General features: G+C 37.5%; 1 protein-coding gene across 1 annotated transcript; it reads left to right on the forward strand.

Annotated features, from left to right (window-relative positions):
• The first annotated feature begins 1609 nt into the window (after positions 1–1609).
• Positions 1610–26084, forward strand: LOC100240996 (protein LUTEIN DEFICIENT 5, chloroplastic). The gene is made up of 17 exons (XM_002279948.4): positions 1610–2004; positions 2082–2159; positions 2260–2413; positions 3746–3962; positions 4047–4118; positions 4227–4337; positions 4578–4769; positions 4854–5015; positions 8682–8777; positions 8859–8960; positions 9273–9305; positions 9412–9492; positions 9662–9744; positions 17649–17780; positions 24486–24546; positions 24727–24792; positions 25563–26084. The coding sequence occupies exons 1-17, from the start codon at positions 1689–1691 to the stop codon at positions 25749–25751; spliced, it is 2145 nt and encodes a 714-aa protein (XP_002279984.4). The 5' UTR covers positions 1610–1688; the 3' UTR covers positions 25752–26084.
• The last annotated feature ends 414 nt before the right edge of the window (positions 26085–26498 follow it).

The following is a 26498-nucleotide window of genomic DNA, read 5'->3' on the forward strand; positions in this document are numbered from 1 at the left end:
GAGTAGGAAAACATGTGAAAATGCAGGTTCACATTATTACTTAATTTTTAGTTTAGCATTAATGTTATTAAGTAGAGTTAACTTAAAATTATTTTAAATCATCAAATTAATATATTTATCTTTATTAATTTTAATTGATAAATTCATATTTGAAGTATCATATATCATAATAATTATAAAATATTTACAATAAAAAATGAGTTGTGAATATAAAGTCATGGTTGTAAATTATAGATAAATGAGGTAAAAAATATTTGAAATTAAAAATAAGTTAATTATTTTAATTTAACACTTAAAATTATTTTTAATTTTAAATTACAATATTATGTTATTTATCAAACATGTTTTATTTATTTAATAACTTAAATTAAGTTATTGAGTCATTACGATGATTTACCCTTAGAGAGTTAAAAAACATGTTTTATTTATTTAATAACTTAAATTAAGTTATTGAGTCATTAAGATGATTTACCCTTAGAGAGTTAAAAAACATGTTTGATTTCTTGTTTGGATATATTTGTTGTTTATTATTTTTTAAAAGATAAAAAATAATAATCACTTATATATAAAATATAATAACTCTTATAAAAATTCCTACTATTTTAAAATTTTATTTTTAAAATTTTAAGATAATAAAATTATTTTTTTAAAATAAAATTTTAAAATTATTATCTTTTCAGGATAGTACTAAAAGAGTTCTTTTATTTTCTATCATTTTTTGTTTTTAATAATATACTTTTTGTTTTTAAAAGTAGAAACTCTTATAAAACAACATAAATTTATTTTATATTCTTAAAAATTACTTTAAAAATTTTGAAATATAAGATATTAAAAAAAATTTAATTCTTCAAAATTTTTTTTAAACAATTTTTTAAAATCATTACATTTTCAACATCAGCCTTTGATATTTTTTATATTTTATATAGAAGTCATTATTTTTTTTATTTTAAAAAATAGAAAATAGAAAAATGTATGCAAACGAATAGAATATATCTTTGTTTTTTATTTTTTAAAATAGAAAATAATAACAACTTTGTATAAAATATAAAAACTTTTATATAAAAAGTTTTACATATCTTATATTCTTAAAAATTAATTTTAAAATTTTTAAAATTTGAGGTAGTAAGAGTTCTTTAATACCTCTTTTTTTTTTTTTTTCTTTTCTTTTTACTAAGAAAACTAAAATTTTTATTGAATAATATTCTCATAATTCCTATCAAATAACTAATCTTTTTAAACCCAAGACTTAAAGAAAATAAAAGAAAAACATAAATCAGGGAATAAAATCAAACAATTGCCAAGTTTGGCTTATTCCGAATTACCTAAAAGAACCAAAATAAAATCATGTAACCCTAATTAAAACGAGTTGTTGCTATCATATATTTGTGCTTTGATGTACAAAATTGGAGTCAAAATTAAGTCCCAAAATCATGATTAGAAAATAGGTAAAAGTAAGCTTATATAAAGACATTTCCAAACAAAATTAAAATCACTTTGTTGTATTTCAACCACATAAAAAATGGCTCCTCGAGGCTCGAATTAGCTGAGATGAGGCCAAATATCCGTCTAAATCCGTAGCTTGAATCAAAACCCGGTTTGTTTTCACTTATATCTATCATGTGTTACATGGAGTCTTGTTCTGGACAAAAAATTGTCACAAGGGAGATAACACATCCTAAAAAGTGCACATGCCCCCCATCAACCCATGGGCCATGGCTTTGGCGTTGCCGAAAGGACCACCTAAAACGACGCCGTGGTGGGAGAAGCAATCTTGTTGTGAATCTCATAGTGCCACCCATCAAAGATTCCATCACGAAACCCCTTGGTGTTTTCCTTGCTCATGTGGCGTTATCACCAACCCTCCTCCCTCTCCTTCATCTTTCATCTTCGTACTTTCCAGTTGCAGTGCATTGGATATGGCTGTCAATGCCGGCTTTTCTCTGCCCGCCATCTGTTCGCTATATTCATCATCAAAGCTCTCCACAATCCGACAGAGGCAGAATGGTGGGGAGAAAAAAATTCTGACTTCTTGTTTGTGTTTTAGCTTGTGGGTGTGGCTCATTTTGTTGTTTTGGGTGTAGGGAATCTGGTAATTGTCTGTGGATCTTCAAATGGGGGAGGGCTGGAGCTCAAATCCGCAGCTTCACGGAGGCAGAAGGGTGAGTTTTTCTTTCTTTCTTTCTTTTTTTTTTGACGATATTTGCAGTCTTTGATGTTTTCAGCTTGTGGTGTGGCTGAATTGGTGGTTTTTGGGTGTAGGGAAGTTGGTAATTGTTTGTGCATCTTCTAATGGGCGAGGGCCGGAGTCCCTGGAGGATGGTGTCAAGAAGGTTGAGCGCATTCTTGAGGAGAAGCGCCGCGCTGAGTTATCAGCTCGGATTGCTTCTGGGGAGTTCACGGTGGCGAAACCTGGGTAATACTCAATTTGGGATGTAGTCACCTCAGAACCAAGATCCATGAGTCTCTCTGTTTCCATGTTTCAATTATTCTGGCACCTACAACTTCTAAAAATTGATTCTGTAATTTCCGGTAAAACTGAAAATTCGATGTAAAGAAATATTAATACTGAACTCTTCCAGCAAACATGGTTGTCAAATGTTTGATATTGTGTTAAGTTTAGCATTGAAATGTTTGAACTACTCTCATCAAGCTTCTGCTTAATTTTTTTTCTCGGTCATTTTCTCTAAAAATGGAAAATCTGCAATTTCTATGGCATGTTGTCAAATGCATTGAAATATAGGCAAGATTTCAGTGTTTTGCATTGAGGTATGATGTGAAATGGCCTTAATATAGTTACTTTAGCATAAGGGATGATTGTTATCTAGATAATTTGTTGCTGAATTCTGAAAATAATTGCCATTAGGAACCAAGATGCAAGATCCTATTTGTTTGTTTGCTTGCTTGTTTCAATTATTATGTTTTTGTGTAATTGATGAAACTGAAAATTTAGTATTGAAAATTTCTAATGCTGGATTTATAGTATTGGGAACTTTTCGAAGTATGACATTGAGAAAATTCAGTGTTAGGCAATAAGTTGGTTGGCTTGAGCTTAATTTTTCGGACTTATTTTTGGGTAAAACTGGAAATATTAGTGAAGGAAAATTTCAGTGTGTTTAGGATTGGTTTTATTTTTTTTATTTTTTTATTTTTATGAAATAGCCATTATATGCTTTGAATAAGAAGATGAACTATGGATTTTCCTGTGTGTGAAATCCAAAAGCATCCAGAGATGGTTACAAACTACATAAGCAACTTTGATAGGGAAACCCATTTTTCTTCCTTCACTTGATGTAGTAAAAAAATATCATCTGGTTGTGCTAAAAAGAAATGGTGCCTAATTTTGCATAAAGAAAATGACCCATTAATTTTGTTTCACTTATCAATATCAACATTTATCTATGCATCTTTGCATTGCACTATGATGAAGAGAAGGCCTGTGAATTTCATCACTTATTGGAGTACTAATATCACTGGGTACAAGGAAGATGCCCAACAATGGTTTTCTTCATCTATTAAAAAAATCATCTGGTCTACTTAAAGAATAACATAAACAGCATTAAGAATAAGGTTCATGACTTTTAATTGACTCGATAGAATAACATAATATGATAATATGCTTAAATATTCAAATTTTCCTTGTGTATATACTGCAAAAATTAAAGATTCTCTGAGAGATTTTGAGTTCAAATTTGGATCTCTAAATTTGATTATTTTTTATTTATCTCTGTTTTTGATTTGGAATCAGCTCTCCAGCTTTGTTGAAAAATAGTTTAGCAAAAGTGGGAATCCCTAGTGAGATTTTGGACTTTTTGTTTAAATGGATGGAAGTATCTGAAGATTATCCAAAGGTTCCTGAGGCAAAAGGGTCAATTAGAGCTGTTCGGAGTGAGGCTTTTTTCATCCCCTTATATGAGCTATACCTAACTTATGGTGGAATTTTCAGATTGACATTTGGTCCAAAGGTTAGTTTCCTATTCACTACATTATTTGGGTGAAATCTTTATGATAGAGCATTTGATAGATCAATCTCTTGTTTCTTGCTGCAGTCCTTTCTGATCGTTTCCGATCCTTCTATTGCTAAACATGTATTGAGGGACAACTCCAAGGCCTATTCAAAAGTAAAATAATTGGCCTATTATTTGCTCTCTTTTTGGTTTTTATTTTGGAATCATAAGCTAGCATTTGCTTGTAATTTCCAAAAAAAAGATTCTTTTTACTCCTTGCAGGGTATCTTGGCCGAGATCCTAGAATTTGTAATGGGTAAGGGCCTTATCCCTGCTGATGGAGAGCTATGGCGTGTTAGACGACGTGCCATAGTCCCAGCATTGCATCAGAAGGTAAAATAATTATCTCTTTAGGTTCTACACTCCTTTTGTTCACATTCTTTGTTCTGTTCTTGTGAGTTTATCCCCAGTGATGGAAAAATGTGGTATGTTATAACTTATAGTGTCAATGAATTCAACCTGGTTTTGCTCCTACTTCTGCATAAAACTGAGATCCTTCTATTTTGTTCCTTTTCTTTTTTCTTTTTTTCCCTCCCTGTTTTCCCCCTTTTTCTTTGTGAATTCCAATTATAGTATGTAGCAGCTATGATTAGCTTGTTTGGACAAGCTACAGATAGGCTCTGTAAGAAGTTAGATGCTGCTGCATCTGATGGGGAGGATGTAGAGATGGAATCACTTTTCTCTCATTTGACATTGGATATCATCGGCAAAGCAGTATTTAATTATGATTTTGATTCTTTGACAAATGATACTGGGATAGTTGAGGTATTCTTTTTCCTGCTTTGGTTTCAGTTACCTTCATTGGTCTTCTCTTTGCATACTTATCTGTTTAAAATTTGGTTAGAGTAGGCTGTTTACGCTGTCTTGCGAGAAGCAGAAGATCGAAGTGTTGCACCAATTCCATTCTGGGAAATTCCAATTTGGAAAGACATTTCACCACGGCAGAGAAAGGTTAATGAAGCACTCAAGTTGATAAACAGTACACTCGATGATCTGATTGCAATATGCAAGGTGAAGTTGTCTTTGAATGCTGTTGCTCTTCAATCTTTTCTTCAGTGTGTATTTATGTGGATTTCTGAGCAGATACATGTACATGTGTGTATGTGCTATACACACAAATGGAATCACTTGCATAACTATTTACTAGCACAGATAAGTGTGCATTGCACACATGCCATGTGCATACATAAGCATGTTCAATCAGTGATGCTCAGACAATCTCTGCTTCTGAATCTTGATAGCTAGTGCCAGATATATTCTTGAAATTAGTTGGATTCATTGTGGTTGAATCCATTCTCAAATGGGTTGCTTTTGGTATTTCAATTGAGAAGTAGTTTATTTACCACTGTTTTCAAGTATAGGCCTAATAGGATCGATTTTTTTTTTATGTTTGACAGTGACTCATTCATAAGCAGTAAGCTGAGGCAAGCAGAAAAGAAAAGAAAAGAAAAGAAAGGGCCCCCTAATATTGCCTTTTTCTTAAATATTGCACATTTAGTTTATGAAATTCAACCCTCCTTGGTGTTTTTTTTTCCTCCTTTTCCATCTTTATAAGTTTTGGTCAATTATAAAAATCTGCAAGTGATAAGAGGCCATAATCTTGTGTAATGAAGGGCGTGATATAGCTTCTGGCTACAACATGGATATGAGCTTGCTAAAATCTATGTAAGAGGGTATAGACATGTGATGGCAGTTTTTGGCTTGTGAACCAAGATTTTGACGGGGCAATCTTAGACAAACTTGACTAGCAATATGATTGTAATTATTGCTCTTGTCAATTTACACTTGTTGCTAGTGTGATTGCTGGTAAGCTCTGAGCATGAGCAATAATTGGACCATACTGGTCATCTTGTGCTGGATTTGCACTTCAGAAACTATTGGAAGTGAAGTGAGATACTTACAACTTATTAAACTGCAACTCAGGGGGAAGGATCAACTCGAAGGGTGAGGCTAAACTTAGGGATCTAGCAGTTTTCTGTAGCCCAAACTAACCTTACCTTGACTTGGGGTTGCTCAACCTTGGCTCAGTTTTGATGGATCTGTTTGCATTGGGTGGAATGATTACTTTTAATGTATGCCTTTTGATTACTCATGGTTTAAAGATTAAAAGAATCTTGAGAAACGAATTTAGAAATAAGGATTCATTGCATGAAAAAGCAAGTAAAGTTTAAAACCAGTTTGGTTATGGTTGTCATATAAATGTTAGCATAATTATGTTTGTACAGATATATACATGAAGTTTAAATAAATCAAGGTTGGGTTGGGTTAATTGCTTAGGGCATGACCTCCCAGTCTTATGTTTAAAAACTTCATTTCAAGCTTGTTCATTGGTTTGGTTAGGCTCAATTTGGGTGGATTTGGCAATTACTGATGTAGCATCATGCCTTAAAATGTATTGTGCTAGTCACAGACCTTTCTGTGTGCTTATGCATGATTTGGAAGAATGACGTTCAAGAATTTTGGTTGTAAAAAGTCTACTAGCTTTGGTTCCCAAAAAGAAGTTCAACCACATTATATCCTTTAGTCTCTTTACTAGTTTAGATAAAGTCATTGTAGAGGTTTTATCACAGAAGTTTTTTCAGAAGCATTCTAGAAATATTATCTGTGTTCAAGCAGCCTTTGTGAAGGATAGACAAATCTTAGATGTGTTCTTGGTGGCTAATGAAATCTTGAACAAAAAATTGACTTCCAGGGAAGCATGGCTGGTTTCCGAACTTGACTTTTAAAGGGCCTATATCCACATGAATTGAGATTTTTTGGACCATGTTATTGGCAAGGAGTCTGGAGCTGGATGGGGAATTTTGGTGAGGCATATCTTAGCTACAGTTAGTTTTTCTGTTTTTGTACAAGGAGAAGCAAAAAGTTGGATCAAGGCTATTAGATATCTGAGGGAGATGGGTCCCTCTCTTCATTCACTTAGGTGATATGTATGTCTTGAGTAGGATTGTCAACAAAGTGGAGAATTTATGTTAGGTTTTTGGCTTTGAGATTTAGAGAGAAAGGTCATGTATCTGTAATTGGCAGATGGTTCCAGTCTTTTTCTTCAGGGAATAAGCAGATTTAATCAATTTAAGCCTATTTTTTAGAGCCTTTGGCTACGTTTCTGGTCTATCTCTGGGCTAGAGGCTTTTGGCAGAGGGTGGATGCCTCCTTCATCTTCATTGATTCTTTCCAGAACATTCCTTCTTGGACATTTACCTTCTGCATAAATCTAAATGAATGTGAAATTAATGATCTTTCTTCTTTCCTTGTCTTTGGAAAATGTCTATTTATCTGATTCAGTCCCCAGTAAGAGGTTTTGGTATTTGGACTTACCTCTTAGAGTCTAAATCATTTTTCTCATCCTGTCTAAGAGTGAAAATGCATCCATATTCCATCTGGTCAACCTTATTACAAAAGCTGAAACTTCCCAAAGTCAAAAATCTGAATGGTTAAATGATTCACAAGAAGGCATTAATAAAATGCTGCAAATGAGAAGGCGTTATGAAACCATCAATTCAAACTGGCATAATTTTGTGTTCTAATTCATGGGGAATCAGCTGACCAGTTGTTTTTCATTGCCTAGTTTCCTATGAGCTTGATCAAAAGTTGATGGTCATGGTTGGTTTTCTTTGCTTTGCTAAAATTGAAATTTCTAGTATGATCTTGGTGAGAGGGCGACAGGAAGATTCCTATGGGAATGTGCTATATTAGATATTTTTTGATGACCTGTTTGGAAAGGAATGTCAGGATTTTGAGAAAAAAATGCAGGTCTTTGGGGAATTTGTGGGAGAAGAACTGGCTCCTTCACATCTCTCTGGGTTTTGGCACCAAAGAGTTTGTCCATTTGATATGGATTAGGGGGCCTGTTTGCTCAGAGAATCAGAGATAACTGACTATTATGAGACAGCAGTTTTCTCCTTCCATCGGGAGATTGAAATTGAATGTTTTCTAGGGCTCAGTGGGAGTCTCTGGTTGAATGAGCATTATGGGGGGGTTGTTAGAGACCATGGGATGATCCCAATTGTGCTTTTTCTATGTGGATGGGGATCATCATGGCTATTGAAGCCAAGATTCTAACCTTGAAGGGCTTAAAAAGATGCTTTGTTTGGGGAACAGGAACCTCATTGTGGAGGGGGCTAACATACACAAATTTATGATAATTGGATGAGGAGAGTCCTTGTATCTCCAGGGACTTGGAAGACTTTTTTCTGCTGGTGGTGAGATTGAAAGACAGTGGAAATGCTGGCCAAGATCGAGCTAGATTCATTGAGTTTTTTTAGGGATTCTTCAACCTCCCCCTTCCCCCTTGGGTGGGGATCTTTGTATTCTTTCCTTTTCTTTTCTTGAAGGGTCCTGTTCCTTGTTTATCTATTTTTTAGTTACTAAAATTCTGTATTCTATTAAGAAAACAAAAAGGCAAGTGTGGAATTCTTTCTTGTAGTCTACCTGAGTTGTATAGTCACTGTAAGCCTGCAACTGGTTCATATATTGAATTGAAAATCCACATTTGTTAACATTGAATGTATACTTGGAATAACAGGGAAAAATCACATTGAACTCAAGCTTTTTGCTAGAATGTTAGCCTGCTGTCAATTTAAGATTTGCAACACATTTGCCTTTACTAGTTTTGAGGCTCTTCAAATGGTACATGACTGCTAAATTTGACATAGATCTTTTCTTTTTACGCATTTGCAGAGGATGGTAGAAGAGGAAGAACTACAGTTTCATGAGGAATATATGAATGAAAAGGATCCTAGTATTCTTCACTTTCTTTTGGCATCAGGAGATGATGTATGACATCATTTATTATCAAAGAAGTATCTGTTAATTGCTTAAATGATTGGATATTTTCTTACACACCTGTTTTTTCAGGTTTCTAGCAAGCAACTTCGTGATGACTTGATGACATTGCTCATAGCTGGGCATGAAACATCTGCTGCAGTGTTAACATGGGCCTTTTATCTTCTCTCCAAGGTATAGTTTTTATGTTAAGATCTAGTAAATTAGGAGCAGCAAAATATCCATCTACACGGAAATGATTGGGACCATTTTGGTTCGACTACTTCTCTAGTTTTCTTGAAAAAGTTCTACCATGAAAAAATTTCTTTCACCGATTGCTAAAGAAAAAAAAAAAAAAATCCATTGTGCCTGGTTCTAATGTTATATGTTTCTTAGTGTCCATTTATTTTTCATCTGGATCTTCTATTTGCTATTTATGTAAAAGAATGATGATTTAGAGTTCTTAGTCATCTCACTTATTATTGTTTTCTTTTATAATGGCTGCAGGAACCTAGTGTCATGTCTAAGCTCCAAAACGAGGTAACTTACTGAAATAATTTTTACATTCTTATATCAGCCTAAGTTTTGGATTTTATAGTTTAGGTGATATTATATTTTCTTCATTCTAAATTACTATTGTTCTCAGGTGGACTCTGTTTTAGGAGATCGGTTTCCAACTATTGAAGACATGAAGAAACTTAAGTACACAACTCGAGTGATCAATGAAGTAGGTGGACATGTGTTGTTCTTTTTTGCAATATCTTTAGTGGATTCTCTGTGCTTTATGCCTTTAGTGTTGACAAATTTTTCCTTGTGGTATCTTTGAAGTGGATCCTCTGTGGTTTTTAGCTTTACTTTTATCATCTCTTTATTCTGTTTGTCCCTCCTTTTTTCAGGCATTGAGACTCTACCCACAACCACCTGTCTTGATCCGTCGTTCTCTTGAGAATGATGTGCTTGGAGGGTACCCAATAAAAAGGTCATATCTAATAGAACCCTATAAAAATTGTTTCTGGTGGCTAGCTACTTCATTATATTTTTTCATTGATGTTCTTTTCTATGATACTTTCTTTGAAGTTGTTTCCATTTTATTTTTGAAGTGGACATGAATGTCCTTCTAATTGTGGTGAGCCCCTTAAGGTTTATTCATGGAAAAGAAGAAAAGAAGGGAATAAAGAAATCTTAAGTTGGCTCAGTAGTTTTCTTTTGTTTTACTATGCTAATGAAATCATTTTTGTTTCTGATTAAAAAAAAAAAAAGGTTGACTCAGTAATTTTCCAGATATAAGTTGTTTGAAGCCAAAGTTAATTGTAGTTGGTTATTTGAGTCTTGTTTGGAATATCGAAAGTCTTGTTGTCCTGAAAGTTATTATTTAATAAGTTGCCATTCTTTTAAACATTTGCTTTAACTTTTTTATTTGATTCAATTGGAATTATTATTTATTGGAAGGTTTAGGAGTTCTTGGAAAAGAGTTAATCTTAATAGACTACCATATAGGTTAGGTCTCTCTCTTTCTTTTTATTTTTTTTCCTTAATCGGTTTTGTTGAGTTTTTATGGTTTTATAAAGCCTATAACCAAGGATGATGGGACAGCTTGTGTAAATAGGGTATAATATGTCCTTTATGGGAGGCCTTTAGCTAGTCTCCCAGTGGAATTTATGTTTGCTTTCAGTATCCTTGGCTCTGTTGGTAACCATTTGGATAAATCTAATGAAATATTCTATATGAGGTGGTGAAGAAGAGGTATGATTTGGTAAAATATTATACTGTCTAAAAATATAATCCCCCTCCCCCTCCTAAATGGAGAGAAGGAGAGGCGGTAGGTGTTGGTTCATTGTGGATTCGAAGTCTTTCGAGATTTCGATCAACTTTGTTGGGGGGAAGCTTTGTGGTATCATTTTGGAGAGAAGTAAAGGCTTCTCCTCACGGATAAGGTTTGTCAATTCTAGTTTGAGGTGCTTGTTGGAGGGGGTGGAAGTTTGCTACAGGGAGGAGTGGCTTGGGAAAGTTGTAAAAAGTTGAGAAGAGGAGGGAAGGAGTTTTAGACTAGAAAGGCAAGCTAACGAGGCGGGGAGGTATATTCTTTGCTTTGTTCGTGATCTGGAAGAGAAAAAGTTCTGTTTGGTATTTCTGGAGGGTAAAGGAATTCTAAGGGGGTGGGTTTTGCTAACTGACAAGCTTTGTTCTCTCGGTATTGTTCTCCCTACTGAAGACAAGGAGGGTTCAGGCATTGAAGGTGTCAAAGAAGGAAGGAGAGGTGAAGTCCAGGTTGAGGAAGAGGAGAAAAAACGGTCTTTCGTTGAGGTTGTGAAGGCAAAGGTAGGAAGAATAGGAGACGCAGTGTGGCTTCGACTTGGGGGTAGAGCCTTGAGGAGTAGGGATGAGCAATTGGGGCGCTGTCTAGTGGGACGATGGGGAGAAGAGGCAGCTTAGTGTCCGGATTTAGCTTGGCTAAGGAGATGAGGGATGCGTCTTTGGAGTTTGAAAAGGGGAGAGTTTTTCAAATTTGGGAGGTGACTTCTTTCTTGCAGAATTTGAGGTTGCAGAGGAAGCTGAAAGAGTGATGCGAAGGGGGATTCGATGTTTTGAGGACAAGACGTTTCATCTAGAGAGGTGGGGACTCGAGGTAGGTTTTCTTCGGCCCAGAGTTCATCCAAATCACTACTGGGTGAGGGCGGGGGCTACCTTTAAATTTCTGGAACTAGGAGGTGTTCAGGAAGTTGGGGGATAGCTGCAGAGGGTTGGTTGTTGTGGATGATGACACAACTAAATTCGTGCAGCTTTAGTGGGCTAGGCTTTTGGTGAGGACGGAAGGGAAAGATTGACTCGGGTTGTTACAATTGGTGGTGGGTTCCTTGTGTTTTGCAATCCAACTATGGTGGGAAGTGTCACCTTAGGTGTTGGTGGTGGTGCCGATGCAAGGGAAGGAGTGGTTGAAGGTTAGAGATGAGGGAGGTCTGGTTTCACACGTGGGGAGTAGCGTGGGGCCATCGAGGGAGCAAGTGCAGTCACTAGGGGATGGAGCAGTGGGGCCTGTTGTTGATGGCAAAGCTGAGCAGGTGGGAGTTGTTTCTGATCTGTATGGCATGGGTATGGTCGGGGGTGCCGAGGCAGGTGCAGGAAAAGATGGGAAGGGGAAGGGAGTAGTTGAGGATACAGGTGTTTGTTCAGATGTTGGAGTGGTTTTAAGGGGGAAAGGAAGTGGGCCTAGTGTGTTTTGGGCCAAGTCGGATAAGGTGAGAAGCAACGAGCATTTGGGAGCCTAGGTTTCTTGTCAGCGGGCTGTTGCCAAGTTTGGGCCCGTGGCCCAAGAGGGCCTTAGGAAGGGTCTTTCTTTGGGGGCTTTAGGGGCCGGTGGGCCTTGGGGCTCGAGCCAGGCCAACTCTTCAGCCGTTAGTCAAGTGGGCCTGGCCCAGATGACTGTCGCTGGAGGCTTAAATGGGGTTAGGGCTTCTGTTGTTGAGACTTCGTGTTTGGAGAGGAGGTTCCTTGAAGTAATTCTCGGTGCTGCGTCGTTGGCTGAAGCAAGAGGAAAGTCTGGAGCAGATGAGTCCTTGTTGGAGGAAGCTTCCAGGTACTCCCTTTCCGAGCCTAGCTCTTTTCTTAGCCTTGGGGGTCGGGGTTCTTCTTCTTCTTCTTTTTGTGTTTGGGGGGAGGGGAAGAGGTGGTGGTTGCTGATCGGGACCTTGTGGTGTTTGAGGGGCCGGTTGACCCGTTGAGGGTAATCTGGGCAGATGGGAGTTTCAATCGATCTTGAAAAGGGAGCCAAGGAGTATGATGGGAGAGCGTTGCCGGCAAAAGACATGGAAAGAGTTTTGGAAAAGGAAGAAGGGAGTGTTTTAGGTTCATGGATGAACGGTAGTTTTGTGAAACTCTATCGTTGTTTGCGTATGCCTACCGAGGGATTTGAGGGGGAAATTTTATTGCTTTTGAGAAAAATGGAAGAGAGGAAAAATATTAAGGGTAAGTCAGCCGAAAAAAGAAGGAAAATCTAAAAGGTTCTAAATTAGAGAGGGAATTGAAAAAACTCGAATGCTCAGTGAATTACAGTGGTGCTGGGAGGAATGTGGGGGTACTTCAACTTGCTAACTAAAGTTGGTGTCTTATTGGTGCTGAGAGGTGAGCGGGGTTTTCTATGCTTGTGTAATGAAGTTAAGATTATTATCGTGGAACGTAAGAGGGAGCCAAGGAGTATGATGGGAGAGTGTTGTCGGCAAAAGACATGGAAAGAGTTTTGGAAAAGGAAGAAGAGAGTGTTTTGGGTTCGTGGATGAACGGTAGTTTTGTGAAACTCTATCGTTGTTTGGGTATGCCTACCGAGGGATTTGAGAGGGAAAATTTGTTGCTTTTGAGAAAAAATGGAAGAGAGGAAAAATATTAAGGGTAAGTCGGCCGAAAAAAGAAGGAAAATCCTAAAGGTTTCTAAATTAGAGAGGGAATTGAAAAAACTCGAGTGCTTAGTGAATTATAGTGGTGCTGGGAGGAATGTGGGGGTACTTCAACTTGCTAACTAAAGGTGTTTTGTTGGTGCTAAGAGGTGAGCGGGGTTTTCTATGCTTGTGTAATGAAGTTAAGATTATTATCATGGAACGTAAGAGGGGCCAATGATTATGAGAAAAGAAAGGTGATCAAGGCGTTGATTAAGGATCAAAAGGTGGATTTGGTGTGCTTGCAGGAGATGTCAAAGAGGATAGTCAGGAGCCTCGGCGTGGGAAGATGTTTAGAATGGGGGGCCGTCTACTTGAGGGGAGCCTTTGGGGGAGTGTTGGTGTTCTGGGATAATAGGGTGTTACAGTTATTGGAGGCAGAAGTGGGGACTTCCTCAGTGTCTTGTCGGTTTGAAAGCTATGAGGATGATTTTTGTTGGAACTTCACTAGGGTCTATGGTCCTACGCTGAAGAAAGAGAGGGAAGATTTATGGGATGAATTAGGTGCGGTGAGAGGGTTATGGGGTGGCCCTTGGTGCGTGTCAGGTGATTTTAATGTGGTTAGGTTCCTTGTTGAAAGCAGTAGGAGAGGCAGACTAACCTACTCAATGAGGAGATTCTCAGAGGTTATCGAGGATTTAGAGTTGAGGGACCTACCTTTGCAGGGAGGTTCTTTCATGTGGAAGGGTGGGTTGAATAATCAGTCTCATTCTAGGCTTGATCGGTTTCTAATCTCAAATGAGTGGGAAGGTCACTTTTCAGGGGTTGTGTAGTGTGTTCTTCCTAAGCCGGTTTTGGATCACTTTCCAATTCTTCTAGATGGGGGAGGAGTGAGGAGAGGCCCGATGCCTTTTAGGTTCGAAAATATGTGGTTGAAGGAGGAGGGCTTCAAGGATAAGGTGTAGGCTTGGTGGGAAGGTCTCAGTTTTAGTGGGTTTGCTAGCTTTGTGTTGGCAGCTAAACTGAAAGCTCTGAAGCCGTTAGTGAGAGATTGGAATAGGTTGGATTTCGGTAAAGTGGAAGTCAATAAGGTTTTGGCTTTGAATTAGGTGGACTTCTGGGACAAATCAGAGTCAACCCAACCTCTTACTATTCATGAATTGGAAGCAAGGAGAGGGGCAAAGGAGGACTTTAAAAAGTGGGTTTTGTTGGAAGAAATTTCGTGGAGGCAGAAATCAAGGGAAGTTTGGTTGAGAGAGGGGGATAGGAACACTAGTTACTTCCATTAGATGGCTAATGCTCACAAGAGGAGGAACTTGATGTCCCGGGTCAAAATAAATGGTTCTTGGTTAACAGAGGAGAAGGAGGTTAGAGATGGGGTGGTGAATGAGTTTAAGTTGTTGTTGTCCGCTGCAGGAGGATGGAGACCCAACATAAGTGGGATGTCTTTTGAGAGGCTGGAGGCTATGGAAGCAGCTAGGCTGGAGGAGTCGTTTTCGGAACAAGAGGTGCTGGAAGCTCTTAAGGGCTTTTGTGGGCACAAAGCGCTTGAGCCTGATGGTTTTACTATGACTTTTTGGCAATTTTCTTGGGATTTTGTGAAGGAGGAGGTCATGGGGTTTTTTAGGGAGTTTCATGACCATGGCCGGTTTGTTAAAAGTTTGAATGCAACTTTCCTTGTTTTGATCCCAAAAAAAGGGGGAGCAAAAGACTTAAGGGACTTTAGGCCTATTAGTTTGATGGGAGGACTGTATAAGTGGCTGGTTAAAGTTCTAGCCAATAGGCTGAAGCTGGTGGTGGGTTAGGTGGTCTTTAAGGCTCAAAAATGTCTTTGTGGAAGGAAGACAAATTCTGGATGTTGTCCTTGTTGCTAATAAAGTTATAGATTCGATTTTGAAGAGCAACGAAGGGGCGGTGATGTGTAAGCTGGATATAGAAAAGGCGTATGATCATGTGGACTGGTCCTTTTTGTTTTCAGTCATGAGTATGATGGGTTTTTGGGGAGAAATGGATCCGGTGGATGCAGTGGTGTATTTCCACAGTCAACTTTTCTGTTCTGATTAATGGGTCTTCTTCAAGTTTATTCCAAAGTTCTAGAGGTTTAAGTTAGGGGGACCCTCTCTCTCCGTACCTATTTGTGTTGACTATGGAGGCTCGTAGTTGTCTCTTAAGGAGTGCAGTAAATGGGGGGTTTTTTGTTAGCATGCAAGGCGAGGAGTAGAGGTGGTGAGGGGGTTTAGGTGTCTCACTCACTTTTCGCTGATGATACTTTGGTTTTTTGTGGGGTTTCTAAGGATCAATTGTTGTATTTAAGTTGGATTCTAATGTGGTTTGAGGCCATTTCGGGGTTGAAAATTAATATGGACAAAAGTGAGCTAATCTTGGTGGGTGGTGTGGAAAATATGGAGGCCTTGGCTGCAGATCTTGGGTGTAAGGTTGGAAGTCTTCCGTCCACTTATTTGGGATTGCTATTAGGTGCGCCTCATAGATCTGTGGCCGTCTAGGATGGAGTGGAGGAGAGAATGCGGAAGAAATTGGCTAGGTGGAAGAGCCAATACATTTCCAAAGGATGAAGGATCACCTTGATACAGAGCACTTTGGCGAGTATGCCCATTTACTTCATGCCTGTGCTTTCTATGCCCAAAAAGTTCAGATTGAGGATAGAGCAGATTCAAAGGGATTTTTTATGGGGAGGTGGGGCCCTTGAGCGGAAACCTTATCTTGTTCGATGGGGTTTGGTTTGCCTAGATAAAAACAAAGGGGGGTTGGGGTAAAGAGGCTATCTACCCTCAATAAGGCTCTTTTGTGTAAGTGGAGCTGGAGATTTGCAAATGAGAGAGAGGCCTTTTGGAATCTAGTGATTAGGGGAAAGTATGGGGAGGAGCAAGGGGGTTGGTGTTCTAAGGAAGTGAGGGGTGGGTATGGTCTGGGGTTGTGGAAAACATTTAGGAAGGAGTGGACTGTTGTAAGTAGTAGGCTTTATTTTGTGTTGGGGAATGGGCAAAGGGTGAAATTCTGGAAAGATAGATGGTGTGGGGATGAACTTCTATGTGTTTCTTTTCCCTCTTTATTTGCTTTAGCTGTTTTCAAGGATGCTTGGGTAAAAGATGTGTGGTGTTCCAATGAGGGTGGGGGGAGTTGGAGCCTGCTTTTCTCTAAACTGTTTAATGATTGGGAGATGGATGAGGTGTGTAGGTTCTTTTCGGGCCTTAATGGGAAGAGTGTTCAGCAGGCTGTGGAAGATAAGGTGATTTGGAGAGAGACTAAATATGAAAAATTTTCTGTTAAGTTTCTCTACAAATTATTAGTCTCAAGCTTTCCAGCCTCTTTCCCTTCATCGTCCATTTGGAATGTTTACGTGCAGCCTAGGGTAAGTTTTTTTGGGTGGGAAGCAACATGGGGAAAGGCTCTTACCTTGGATCAGCTTCAGAAGAGAGGATGACCTTTAGCGAATAGATGCTACCTTTGTCAAAGGCACGAAGAATCAATAGATCACATTCTTCTCCATTGCGCCAAGGCAAGGACTCTTTGGGCATTGCTTTGCTCTCTTTTTGGGGTGCAGTGGGTGCTGCCAGCCACAGTTAAGGCGACGCTTCTGGGATGGGACGGGTCTTTTGTGGGAAAAAAGAGGAAGGGAGTTTGGAGAGCAAACCCTTTGTGTCTTTTTTGGATGGTTTGGAAGGTAAGGAACAAAGTTGTTTTTGAGGAAGAAGAGCTGTCAATCCAAAGACTTAAGAATTTGTTTGTATATTTCCTTTGGTCGGAGACTAAACTATTTATAAAAGATGGTCCTTCGACTTTAGTTGATTTTATTGATTGAGTGGGAACCCGTTGAGGGTGGGGTTTGGGCTGCACCTTCGTCCTTGGCATCCAGCTAGGAAGTGGGGGGTGTTTTTTCCTTTGTAATCTTTAAGCCGCTGCTTTGGCGGATTTTTAATACAATTTTAACCTTTACTTATCCAAAAAAAAAAAAAAAAAAAAAAAAAAAAAAAAAAAAAAAAAACAAGTATGATTATCAAATAGTATGAATTTTATAGTAACGATTTTTATGGACTTTGCAGTCCTTAAATGGTGATGAGATCAATTGTTTTCTTGCCAGGTGTTTTTCGTAGAATATCTATCTCACTCTCCTTATCTTCTTGATTTTACTTTCTTTGGTGCTGTCTTAAACTTTAATTCCCCTCATTCTCCTGAAGTTTACACTTCCTCTTGGTAGTATTGGTATCTGAGTTCCTCTAATCAGGTTAGGTATCTGTCCGATGCTGCACAGTATGTCTTAGCATTTTATTGATAATTGATTTCCGATGATAGTTTGAATGAAACTTCCATAAAAAATGCTTATTTACGTTTCTACTTCATGTACAATTGCTATCCATATTAGGATCCTAAAAGTAGCCATCATGTGGGCACTCTTTGCAGTTGTCACACCAGCTTTTCTGTTCATTGTTCTTGATGTTTTAAGAATGTTGATGATAGTCAATGCCAAATATTTTTTTTTCTTTTCTTTTTTCGATAGGGGTGAAGATATCTTTATTTCTGTATGGAACCTACACCGGTGCCCAAAACATTGGGACGATGCAGATAAGTTTAATCCTGAAAGATGGCCTTTAGATGGACCAAATCCAAATGAGACAAATCAAAATTTCAGGTATATTATCTAAATTATTTATAATTGCTCTTTTGCAAGTTATTATATATCCAGCATGCGGTTAAATTCCTATCTTCTTTGTTATAGCTGTCAATTAAGTGGTAGAAGCCATAAATGTTATATTTCTTGTATATTCTTTTGAATGAGTTTAGAAAATTTGGGAAATAGTTCGTTAAGATTCCCTTGCACCGACTCTCTTATGTTAATTTTATTCTAATCTTTACTCACCTTAAACATCATCCCTTATCAATACTCTTTCTCTGTAGATGTTTAGATCACAAAGCCTATGTGAAAGCAGATCTAAAACTAATCTGTATCATCATCTTATTATTTGAGGCCAATACATTTAAATAGACTTAGGTTAGGGTTATCAACCAAGCCCTGAAATTACTCCTAGGATCATGGCAGAATTGTTACAGATAACAATCTCCCCTTATTTGAATTTTAAAAAACATAAAAATCCTAATCCTACATAATCTGAAATAACAAAAAAAATAGAAGTGAATTCAAATAACTGGACTAATTCAAATTCTCTAACAAATCTAATATAATCCGCTAACACTCCCCCTTAAGCTTGGCTGTAGATGTCAATGAGTCCAAGCTTGCTTGTTAGAAAGTCGAATGCTGGTCTAGGAAGTCCTTTTGTAAATATGTCAGCAACCTCTTGGTCTGTAGGAATGTACTTTATGCTGATTACCCCCTTCTCAAGTTTTTCGGTGATGAAATGTCTATCAACCTCCACATGTTTAGTCCTGTCATGATGAACTGGGTTGTGTGCTATGCTAATTGTGGCCTTGTTGTCGCAATAGAGCTGCATAGGGAACTCACAGTTGATCTTTCATTCTTCTGGTAATCGCTTTATCCAAATAGCTTCACAAATACCATGAGCCATAACTCTATATTCTGCTTCAGCACTATTCCTTGCAACTACAAACTGTTTTTTACTGCACCAAGTCATTAAATTTCCCCAAAGTCGTGTGCAATACCCAAATGTTGACTTCCTATCATTGAAGTCATTTCCTGTGAGTATTATGTCATCAACATATACTATCTGGATTGTAACCCTTTTGTTGGATGAGTGTTTGACAAACAAAGTATGATCAGTTTGCCCTTGTGAATATTTGTGACTCTTGATAACTTTTGAGAATCTTTCAAACCATGCACGCGAAGATTGATTGAGATCGTATAGAGACTTCTGTAGTTTGCATACCATTTTACCCTTTTTATCTTCTTCAAAGCCAAGTGGTAGGCTCATATACACTTCTTCCTCCAATTCTCCATTTAAGAATGCATTCTTCACATCGAGTTGATACAATGACTAGTCCAAATTTGCTGCTAGTGATAATAGGACACGAATTGTGTTGAGCTTTGCAACAGGAGCAAATATCTCGGTATAGTTAATACCATATGTTTGTGTGAAACCTTTTGCAACCAATTGTGCTTTGTGTCTCTCGATTGAGCCATCTGGTCTCACCTTAATAGTGAACACCCATTTGCATCCGATCACACTCTTGCCTTGTGGTAATTCCACCAAACTCCATGTATAATTCTTCTCAAGGGCTTGCATCTCCTTAAGAACAACACTTTTCCATTCGGGAACAGCTAAAGCATCTTCTATTGTCCTGGGAACATCAATTCTAGAAAGATTTCTGGTAAAGGCACAAAATGAAGGAGATAGATTATCATATGACACAAATTTAGAAATAGGATGTTGTGTACATGACCTAACACCTTTTCTAAGTGCAATAGGTTCATCTACTCAATCAGAAATGGTTTCAGGATTACCTGAGGATGAAGAACCAGTTCCTAACATAGGTTCAGATTCCAAACAGTGCACAGTGCTCATGAGTGGCTTATTCCCTTGAGAACTCTTTTTCCGGGAGTAAACTTGTAGCTTTTGCTGATTTGGTATGGTTGGATCTGCCCTTGTTGCTGGGACTGGTACTTCAGGTGAATGCTGTGACAAGGTTACTGCAGGTGAATGCTGTGACATGGTTTCAGATGAGGTGAGTTCGGGTATGATGGATGGAGTAGCCATAGTCTCGGGTACAATGGGATCTCAGATATGGGTAACGCAATAGTATCCCAGTCCCACATAGGACCTTCTCTGTCTCGATTCTCCCCCTGAAGCGAAGTATGTGAATAATACGGGATTTCTTCAAAAAAATGTAACCTCTCGGGTGACAAACATTTTCTTGGTTTGGGGATAGTAACACCAGTACCCTTTTTGGGTTGGAGAATAACCAAGAAAGATTGTTTTGATGGTTCGAGGATCAAGTTTGGTTCGATGTTGAGAGTGAATGTGGACAAATGCAGTGCAGCCGAATGTCTTGAGTGGAAGGGCATTTGTAAGCATATTGAGATGTGGGAACTTGTGTGAAAGCATGGATAGTGGGGATTTAAAGGTCAAGGTGCGGCTGGATAGGCGGTTAATGAGAAATGCAGCGGTTAAAATGACATCCCCCCACAAATATTTGGGAACATTCATTGTAAACGTAAGAGCATGATCCACATCCAATAAATGTCTATTCTTTCTTTCTGAGACACCATTCTGTTGTGAGGTGTCAACACACAAGCTTTGGTGAACAATTCCCTTATGCAATAAATTATCTCCCAAGATAGATTGAAAATATTCTCTCCCATTGTCAGTTCGTAAGACAGAAATATTTTTCTGAAATTGGGTTTGGATCCTATTGTAGAAATTTTGGAACACTTGAAAAATCTCTGATTTATCTCAAAGGAGATATACCCAAGTGAGTCTTGTATGATCATCAATAAATGTCACAAACCACCGTTTTCCATGCATTGTGTAACTTTGGATGGACCCCAGTTATTGCTGTGAATTAAGGTAAAAGGCATTGAGGTGTATAGGGTTTTGGAGAAAATGGTACTCGAGTATGTTTTGCAAATTGGCATATATCACAAGTGAAAAAAACAAAATCTTCATGTTTAAACAACGAAGGTAACAAATGTTTTAAGTACTAAAGATTAGGGTGGCGAAGTCAATGATGCCACAACATTATTTCCCTAGCACTAGAAACAGAAATTGATGCAACCCCTGATGCAAAAGCTTGTCGACCCTCATACTCCGTGTTCTCATGATAATAAAGCTCTTCATGAATTCTAGCATTGCCAATCGTCCTCCCCGATGATAGGTCCTGAAATTGACACATGGAAGAATGAAAGTTTTTTTGATTGGAATGGAAGAATGAAAGTTAGCAACACAATTATTATCACGAGTGATTTTACTAATGGATAATAGATTGCATTTTAAGGCAGGAACATGAAGGACTGAGTGAAGAATTAAATCCTTAGAGACTCTTATTGAACCTATTCCAGCAACAGAAGATAAATATCCATGTGCTTATTTTAGTAGAACTAGGACATGAAGTATAAGAGAGGAAAAAATTAGAACCACCTGTCACATGGTCGGAGGCATCGGAATCAATGATCTAAGGTTCCTTAGAGTGAACCAAAGATGTTAGGGCTGAGTGGTTACCAGATTGTGCTATAGAACATGACCTTAGATCAGGAGTTGACAAAGATGGCGCTGGTGATGGATTGAGAAGACGATAGAATTGCTCAAGTTGTTCCTTGCTGAATGGAATTGATGAATTTGTAGACTGATGTTGTGTTGAAGAATCTATTCCTTGCTTGTCTTGGTTTGATTGAGCTTGAAATCCTCGGCCTTCAGTCTGTCTTCAGGGAACCCAATTTGTAGGTTTTCCATGAATCTTCCAGCATGTATCCTTGGTGTGTCAATGGCGACTACAGTGATCACACCACATTTGTTCTCCTCAGCATGATGTCCTTGAATCATTGCTATTCTTTCCTGGTTGCGAGTTGTTTCTGGTCATCAGGGCCGAGCCTTCTATTAGTGGTGCACTTGATAGTCCTTCAGACAACATAAATTTCTGATGGTTTACTTCTCTACGTACTTCAGCAAAGGCTTCATCAATTGTTGGGAATGGAACTCGACTCAAAACACGTCCTCGGACTTCGTCACGATCTCGGTTTAATCCAACAAGAAAATCATACACTTGTTCTTTCTCAAGATTCTGCCATTGTTTCACACTGCAGGTTGCACACACTGAGTGTTTGTCAAGAAGCAAATCTAATTCTTGCCACTTATCTTCCAAGTCAGTGAAATACTGAGTAACCGACTGGGTGCCTTGCTTCATCTCCTTTAATTTTGATTGAATTTCAAGCACCTGTGACACATTGCCAAGATCGGAGTACATTCATTGGGCAGTATCCCATACATCCTTGGCTGTCTTGAGAAAGAGATATCGACAGCTAATCCTGGGTTCCATTGAGTTAATTAACCAGGTATGCACTATAGAATTTTCAGCAAACCAAATTTTGTATACTGGATCAGTTGCTACTGGAGCTTTGGCTTCACCAGTGAGATACTCAAATTTGCCTCTACCACATATAACAATCTTCACGGATTGGGACCATTGAAGGTAAATTTTTACCATTCAGCCTGTGCGTCGTAATTTGGAGTGAGTTGTCCCTGTTGAGAAATTTTGTGAAGGACTGATTGGCGTGGGATTGATCAGATGTTGTAGGTGTGGAGTCATCTTGACGTGAGGACCTTGTCATGGCTGTTTTGGCCATAGGTATTTTTCAGAGTTCAAGGCTCTGATACCATGAAGGCAGATCTAAAACTAATCTGCATCATCATCTTATTATTTGAGGGCAATACATTTAAATAGACCTTAAATTAATCCTAGGATCATGGCAGAATTGTTACAGATAACAATCTCCCCTTATTTGAATTTTAAAAAACGTAAAAATCCTAATCCTACATAATCTGAAATAACAGAAAAACAGAAGTGAATTCAAATAACTTGACTTCTCTAACAAGTCTAATCTAATCCGCTAACACTATGGAATTCTCAGCATGCACTTCTATAGCCTAAGTTTGCATTTTTACTTAGGAATTTTTGTATTTATATGGTTCAATGTCTAAAATTTCCCTGCCTTCCATGGTTAGCAAGAAACCACAGATTGTGAACTTAAGCTCCATTACCACTTTATTGCATTTAAATTCGAATGCATATATTACCCTTGTTGAGATTTTCAATCCTAGACTAGTCTACTTAAGATTAGGCATGAATCTTGTGAAATAGTCAAGCATGACTAGAGATCAGTGGTAGTTATCTTGCATAATATTGATGCAAGAAAGGAGATGGATAAACTTCTCTTTTGTAGCTAACAGCATGGTCATTCAGGTATAAAATTGTGCTCATCTGTCTGTGTTGTGCCAGCGGAAGCTTTGATGCTAACGATGTTAGTTCAAGAACACAAAGATAAAACAATCACACATACGGTACACGAGGTTTTAAAGTGGTTCGGCCAACCATGCCTACGTCCACGGATGAGAGAGAATAATTCCACTATACAATAGAGAATATTACAGAGGATAGAACCAGATACAACTATTGGGTTCCCGAAACATCCCATGTTTCCCCACTCCTTGTATCCATACCTTACTACGAGCCCTCTCGCTCCACCAGATACCTCCCGTTCTTCCTCACATCTCTATCCACCTCGTATAGTCTCTATAGGCCCATCTCTATCTCATTACTTTTTCCCCTCATGACCTAGAATACTTATAGAGATATTTCCAACAACCTTCCTTATTCTATAAGGAAGTCTAATATTACAATAATATATCAACCTAGAAATATTCTATATAATATTCTTTACAAAAATGGAATCTATACTAATTAGGAATTTGGGACACTTCCTAACAGTCTGTACTTCAGTCTTTGGATGGATCTTCAAGGGAGTAATATGGTTTTAAGGGTAAGAAAGCATATCTGGGGGAGGATTACGAGATGGTATTCTTCTTGTCCTGTCTTTGGGCTTCGGTGTCCAAAGATTTTGGTGAAGTTTCTCTTAGTCATTGTTAAGCTACCGATGTCATCTAAAAGCTTCAGTTATTAGGTAGTGGGCCAAAAATGTGTATTAAGGTTTTAGCTGGGCCACAATCCTCACACACCTCATTAATTGCCTTTTTTTTTTTTTGAACTTGCACATGAGCTCAATAAATAGAAAAAATAAACAAATGGTGAAGTTTGACTCTCAACCTCCCATAGAATTTTGCTTTGCTACCACTTATCAATTTCACTTAAAAGCTTAAGTTATTAGGTAATGTACCAACAATATATATCATGCTTATTTGGTTTACAGCCCTAACAGTCACACTATGTTAAAGCATAATCGGTATGCCTATAAAACTTGCTCTAATGTCATGTACAACTACCATTTTCACCTAAAAGCTTAAGCCATTAAGTACTTGGTCAACAATATATATTAAAGCTTATTAGAGATACCTAACAGTCACATATGTGAAACCAAAATCAGTATGCTCCCATCATTAGAATAAAGCCTTGATTTCTTGACTTTAGCAGTCTGCAGGTAATAGAATCTATGTGTGCCTATATATACACACATACATGCATTATGCAAAGTTTACCAAAATCTATTTCATTTTTGCTTTATCCATATTTTAATGTCTTGGGTTCTTGTGACTGCAGTGCTGAATTGGTTTGATGTTATGCAATCAATTTTAGCAACATAAATAACTTCGAACCAATGCTATCTCTTTCTGTTTTATTTGACGGTTAAGTTACCATGTCAATGATACTGGCATTCAAGGGGGAAAAATGTTAATATTTGCACTCACTATTTCAGCTACCTGCCCTTTGGTGGAGGACCACGGAAATGTGTAGGCGATATGTTTGCTTCATTTGAGGTAGCTCTACTAATACCACATATAAAATGTTTGCAATAAATACTAATACTGGTTAGTGGTGATTTAATGTCATGATATCAGATTTGTAAGTTACTTTGAATAGAAATCTGCTGATAGCTTCTTGTGTGAACGATTCATGAGTTGCTTTGTAAGTTCAAATTCAATCTTGCCAATTTGCAGAATGTTGTAGCAGTTGCAATGCTTGTTCAACGGTTTAACTTTCAAATGGCAGTTGGAGCACCCCCAGTAAGTGATCTGTTCTTCTATTTATTTATTTATTTAATTTTGCTGGCTGATAGTTCAATAGTGAGAATTGGATGAATAAACTTAAACTTGAAAGATCAACCCGACTTAGAAATTCTTCTTTGCATTTATGCTACTAGTGTTTATGTGATTGAAATGTAAATTAAAGCTACCAAAGTGTTCACAAATTGGCCTGATCTAAGGCAGCTTGGATAATGCTAATCTCGCCAATATTAACTAGGTGCTGCATGGATTTTTAGGGAGATTCTGTTCAGTGACTAAATGCTCTATCCCAGGCATGGATTTATTTATTTATTTACCTGGTCTTGAGCTAGCTTGGACAATGACTAATTTGTGACTGATTTTTTATTGATCAGAAGAGAACATCTCAAAGTCTGATGTCTGTTTATTGGAAAATTTGAAGGAAAACGCGAGTAAAAATACAGCGAGAAAATATAGAAGAAAAGAAAAAAATGAAGTAAAATAAAAAATGGATTTATTGTTAATAAATTATTTTTATATGTTTTTTTAAATTCATTTTACTCATATTCCCTCTTCTATCTAAAGATTACATAATTTGAAATTGCAGACGTTTCTAACTAATTTAATTATATTTGATTTTCTTTCGTATTTTTCATTATATGCCAAAGATAAGATAATCATATTTCTTAGCATTTTTTTCTTTTCCTTAGTTCTTTTTAAGAACCAAACATAGCCTTAGGGGAAAGGAAAGCATTAATGCACAAGCTAATGAATAATTCATATGTATCCAGGTCAATATGACTACTGGTGCAACAATCCACACGACACAAGGGTTGAAGATGACGGTTACAAGAAGGACAAAACCTCCTATAGTACCCATATTAGAGACAACGATGCTGAAAGTGGATGAAACTGGTGGCGTTTCAAAAGAGAACCCAGTAATTAGTCAGAAAGGTGAAGTTTCTCCTGCTCCTTCATAGCTACCATGCACTCGGCCAGTTGCCATATTCTACCGACAGTCTCATATTCATCTTACTAGGGGAAGGTAGAAGAGAGCAAAAAAGGAAAAGGTCCAACACAGGGTTCTCCATTTTCAAAGTTCAATAAATTTCCCCTTCATAAAATGTTTGTAGCTTTTATGTCATAAGTTGTATTAGTGAAAGGTTCAATTGTAGCATGTGTCATGATTGCTCTACCACTTGAGTTACATCTTTTTGTCCCATGTAGTATGTTTATATGTTGCTTTTTCTGCCTATAGTCTGTACAGATAGTTTTAGTTATTCATGGATAAGTATACATTTCTAGTTTTGATCGGTAATTGTCATCTTGGAAGGATTTTTCGTTCCTCTTTGTATTCTACCAATCAATGTGTGAATGTGTTTATTTCGACTTTGATTGAGGTCGAAATAGTTGCGACAGTGATTTAGGTATTGAGTTGATTTCTCATGCTTTCATCCATCTCCAAGGATGTATACAGTATATAATCAAGTAGCATTGCTATGTTAGGTTACAGAAAAATATTAAGGACAAGAAAAAAATATTAAGAAAATGATTTTTCTTTTCATATTTGATTTATCGTAGAAATGAAAAATATAAAAGAAAATGAAATATAATTAAAATTTGTTAGATACTTATGTATTTTCAAATTATTTGATTTTTGTATGGAAGAAAGAAACTAAGTTAAATAAACCTTTAAAAGTAAAATAACTTGTTAATTTAATTTTTTT

The sequence above is a fragment of the Vitis vinifera genome, chromosome 4 (assembly GCF_030704535.1).
Source record: "Vitis vinifera cultivar Pinot Noir 40024 chromosome 4, ASM3070453v1".
In the NCBI taxonomy this organism is placed as follows: Eukaryota; Viridiplantae; Streptophyta; class Magnoliopsida; order Vitales; family Vitaceae; genus Vitis; species Vitis vinifera.

What these genes read in the sequence shown, in the direction of transcription:
- LOC100240996 (XM_002279948.4), top strand. Translation starts at nt 1,689, where the DNA reads ATGCCCCCCATCAACCCATGGGCCATGGCTTTGGCGTTGCCGAAAGGA. An exon ending in CCTTTTATCTTCTCTCCAAG is followed by an intron (nt 8,961 to 9,272) that starts GTATAGTTTTTA and finishes TAATGGCTGCAG; the next exon opens with GAACCTAGTGTCATGTCTAA. An exon ending in ATATGTTTGCTTCATTTGAG is followed by an intron (nt 24,547 to 24,726) that starts GTAGCTCTACTA and finishes GCCAATTTGCAG; the next exon opens with AATGTTGTAGCAGTTGCAAT.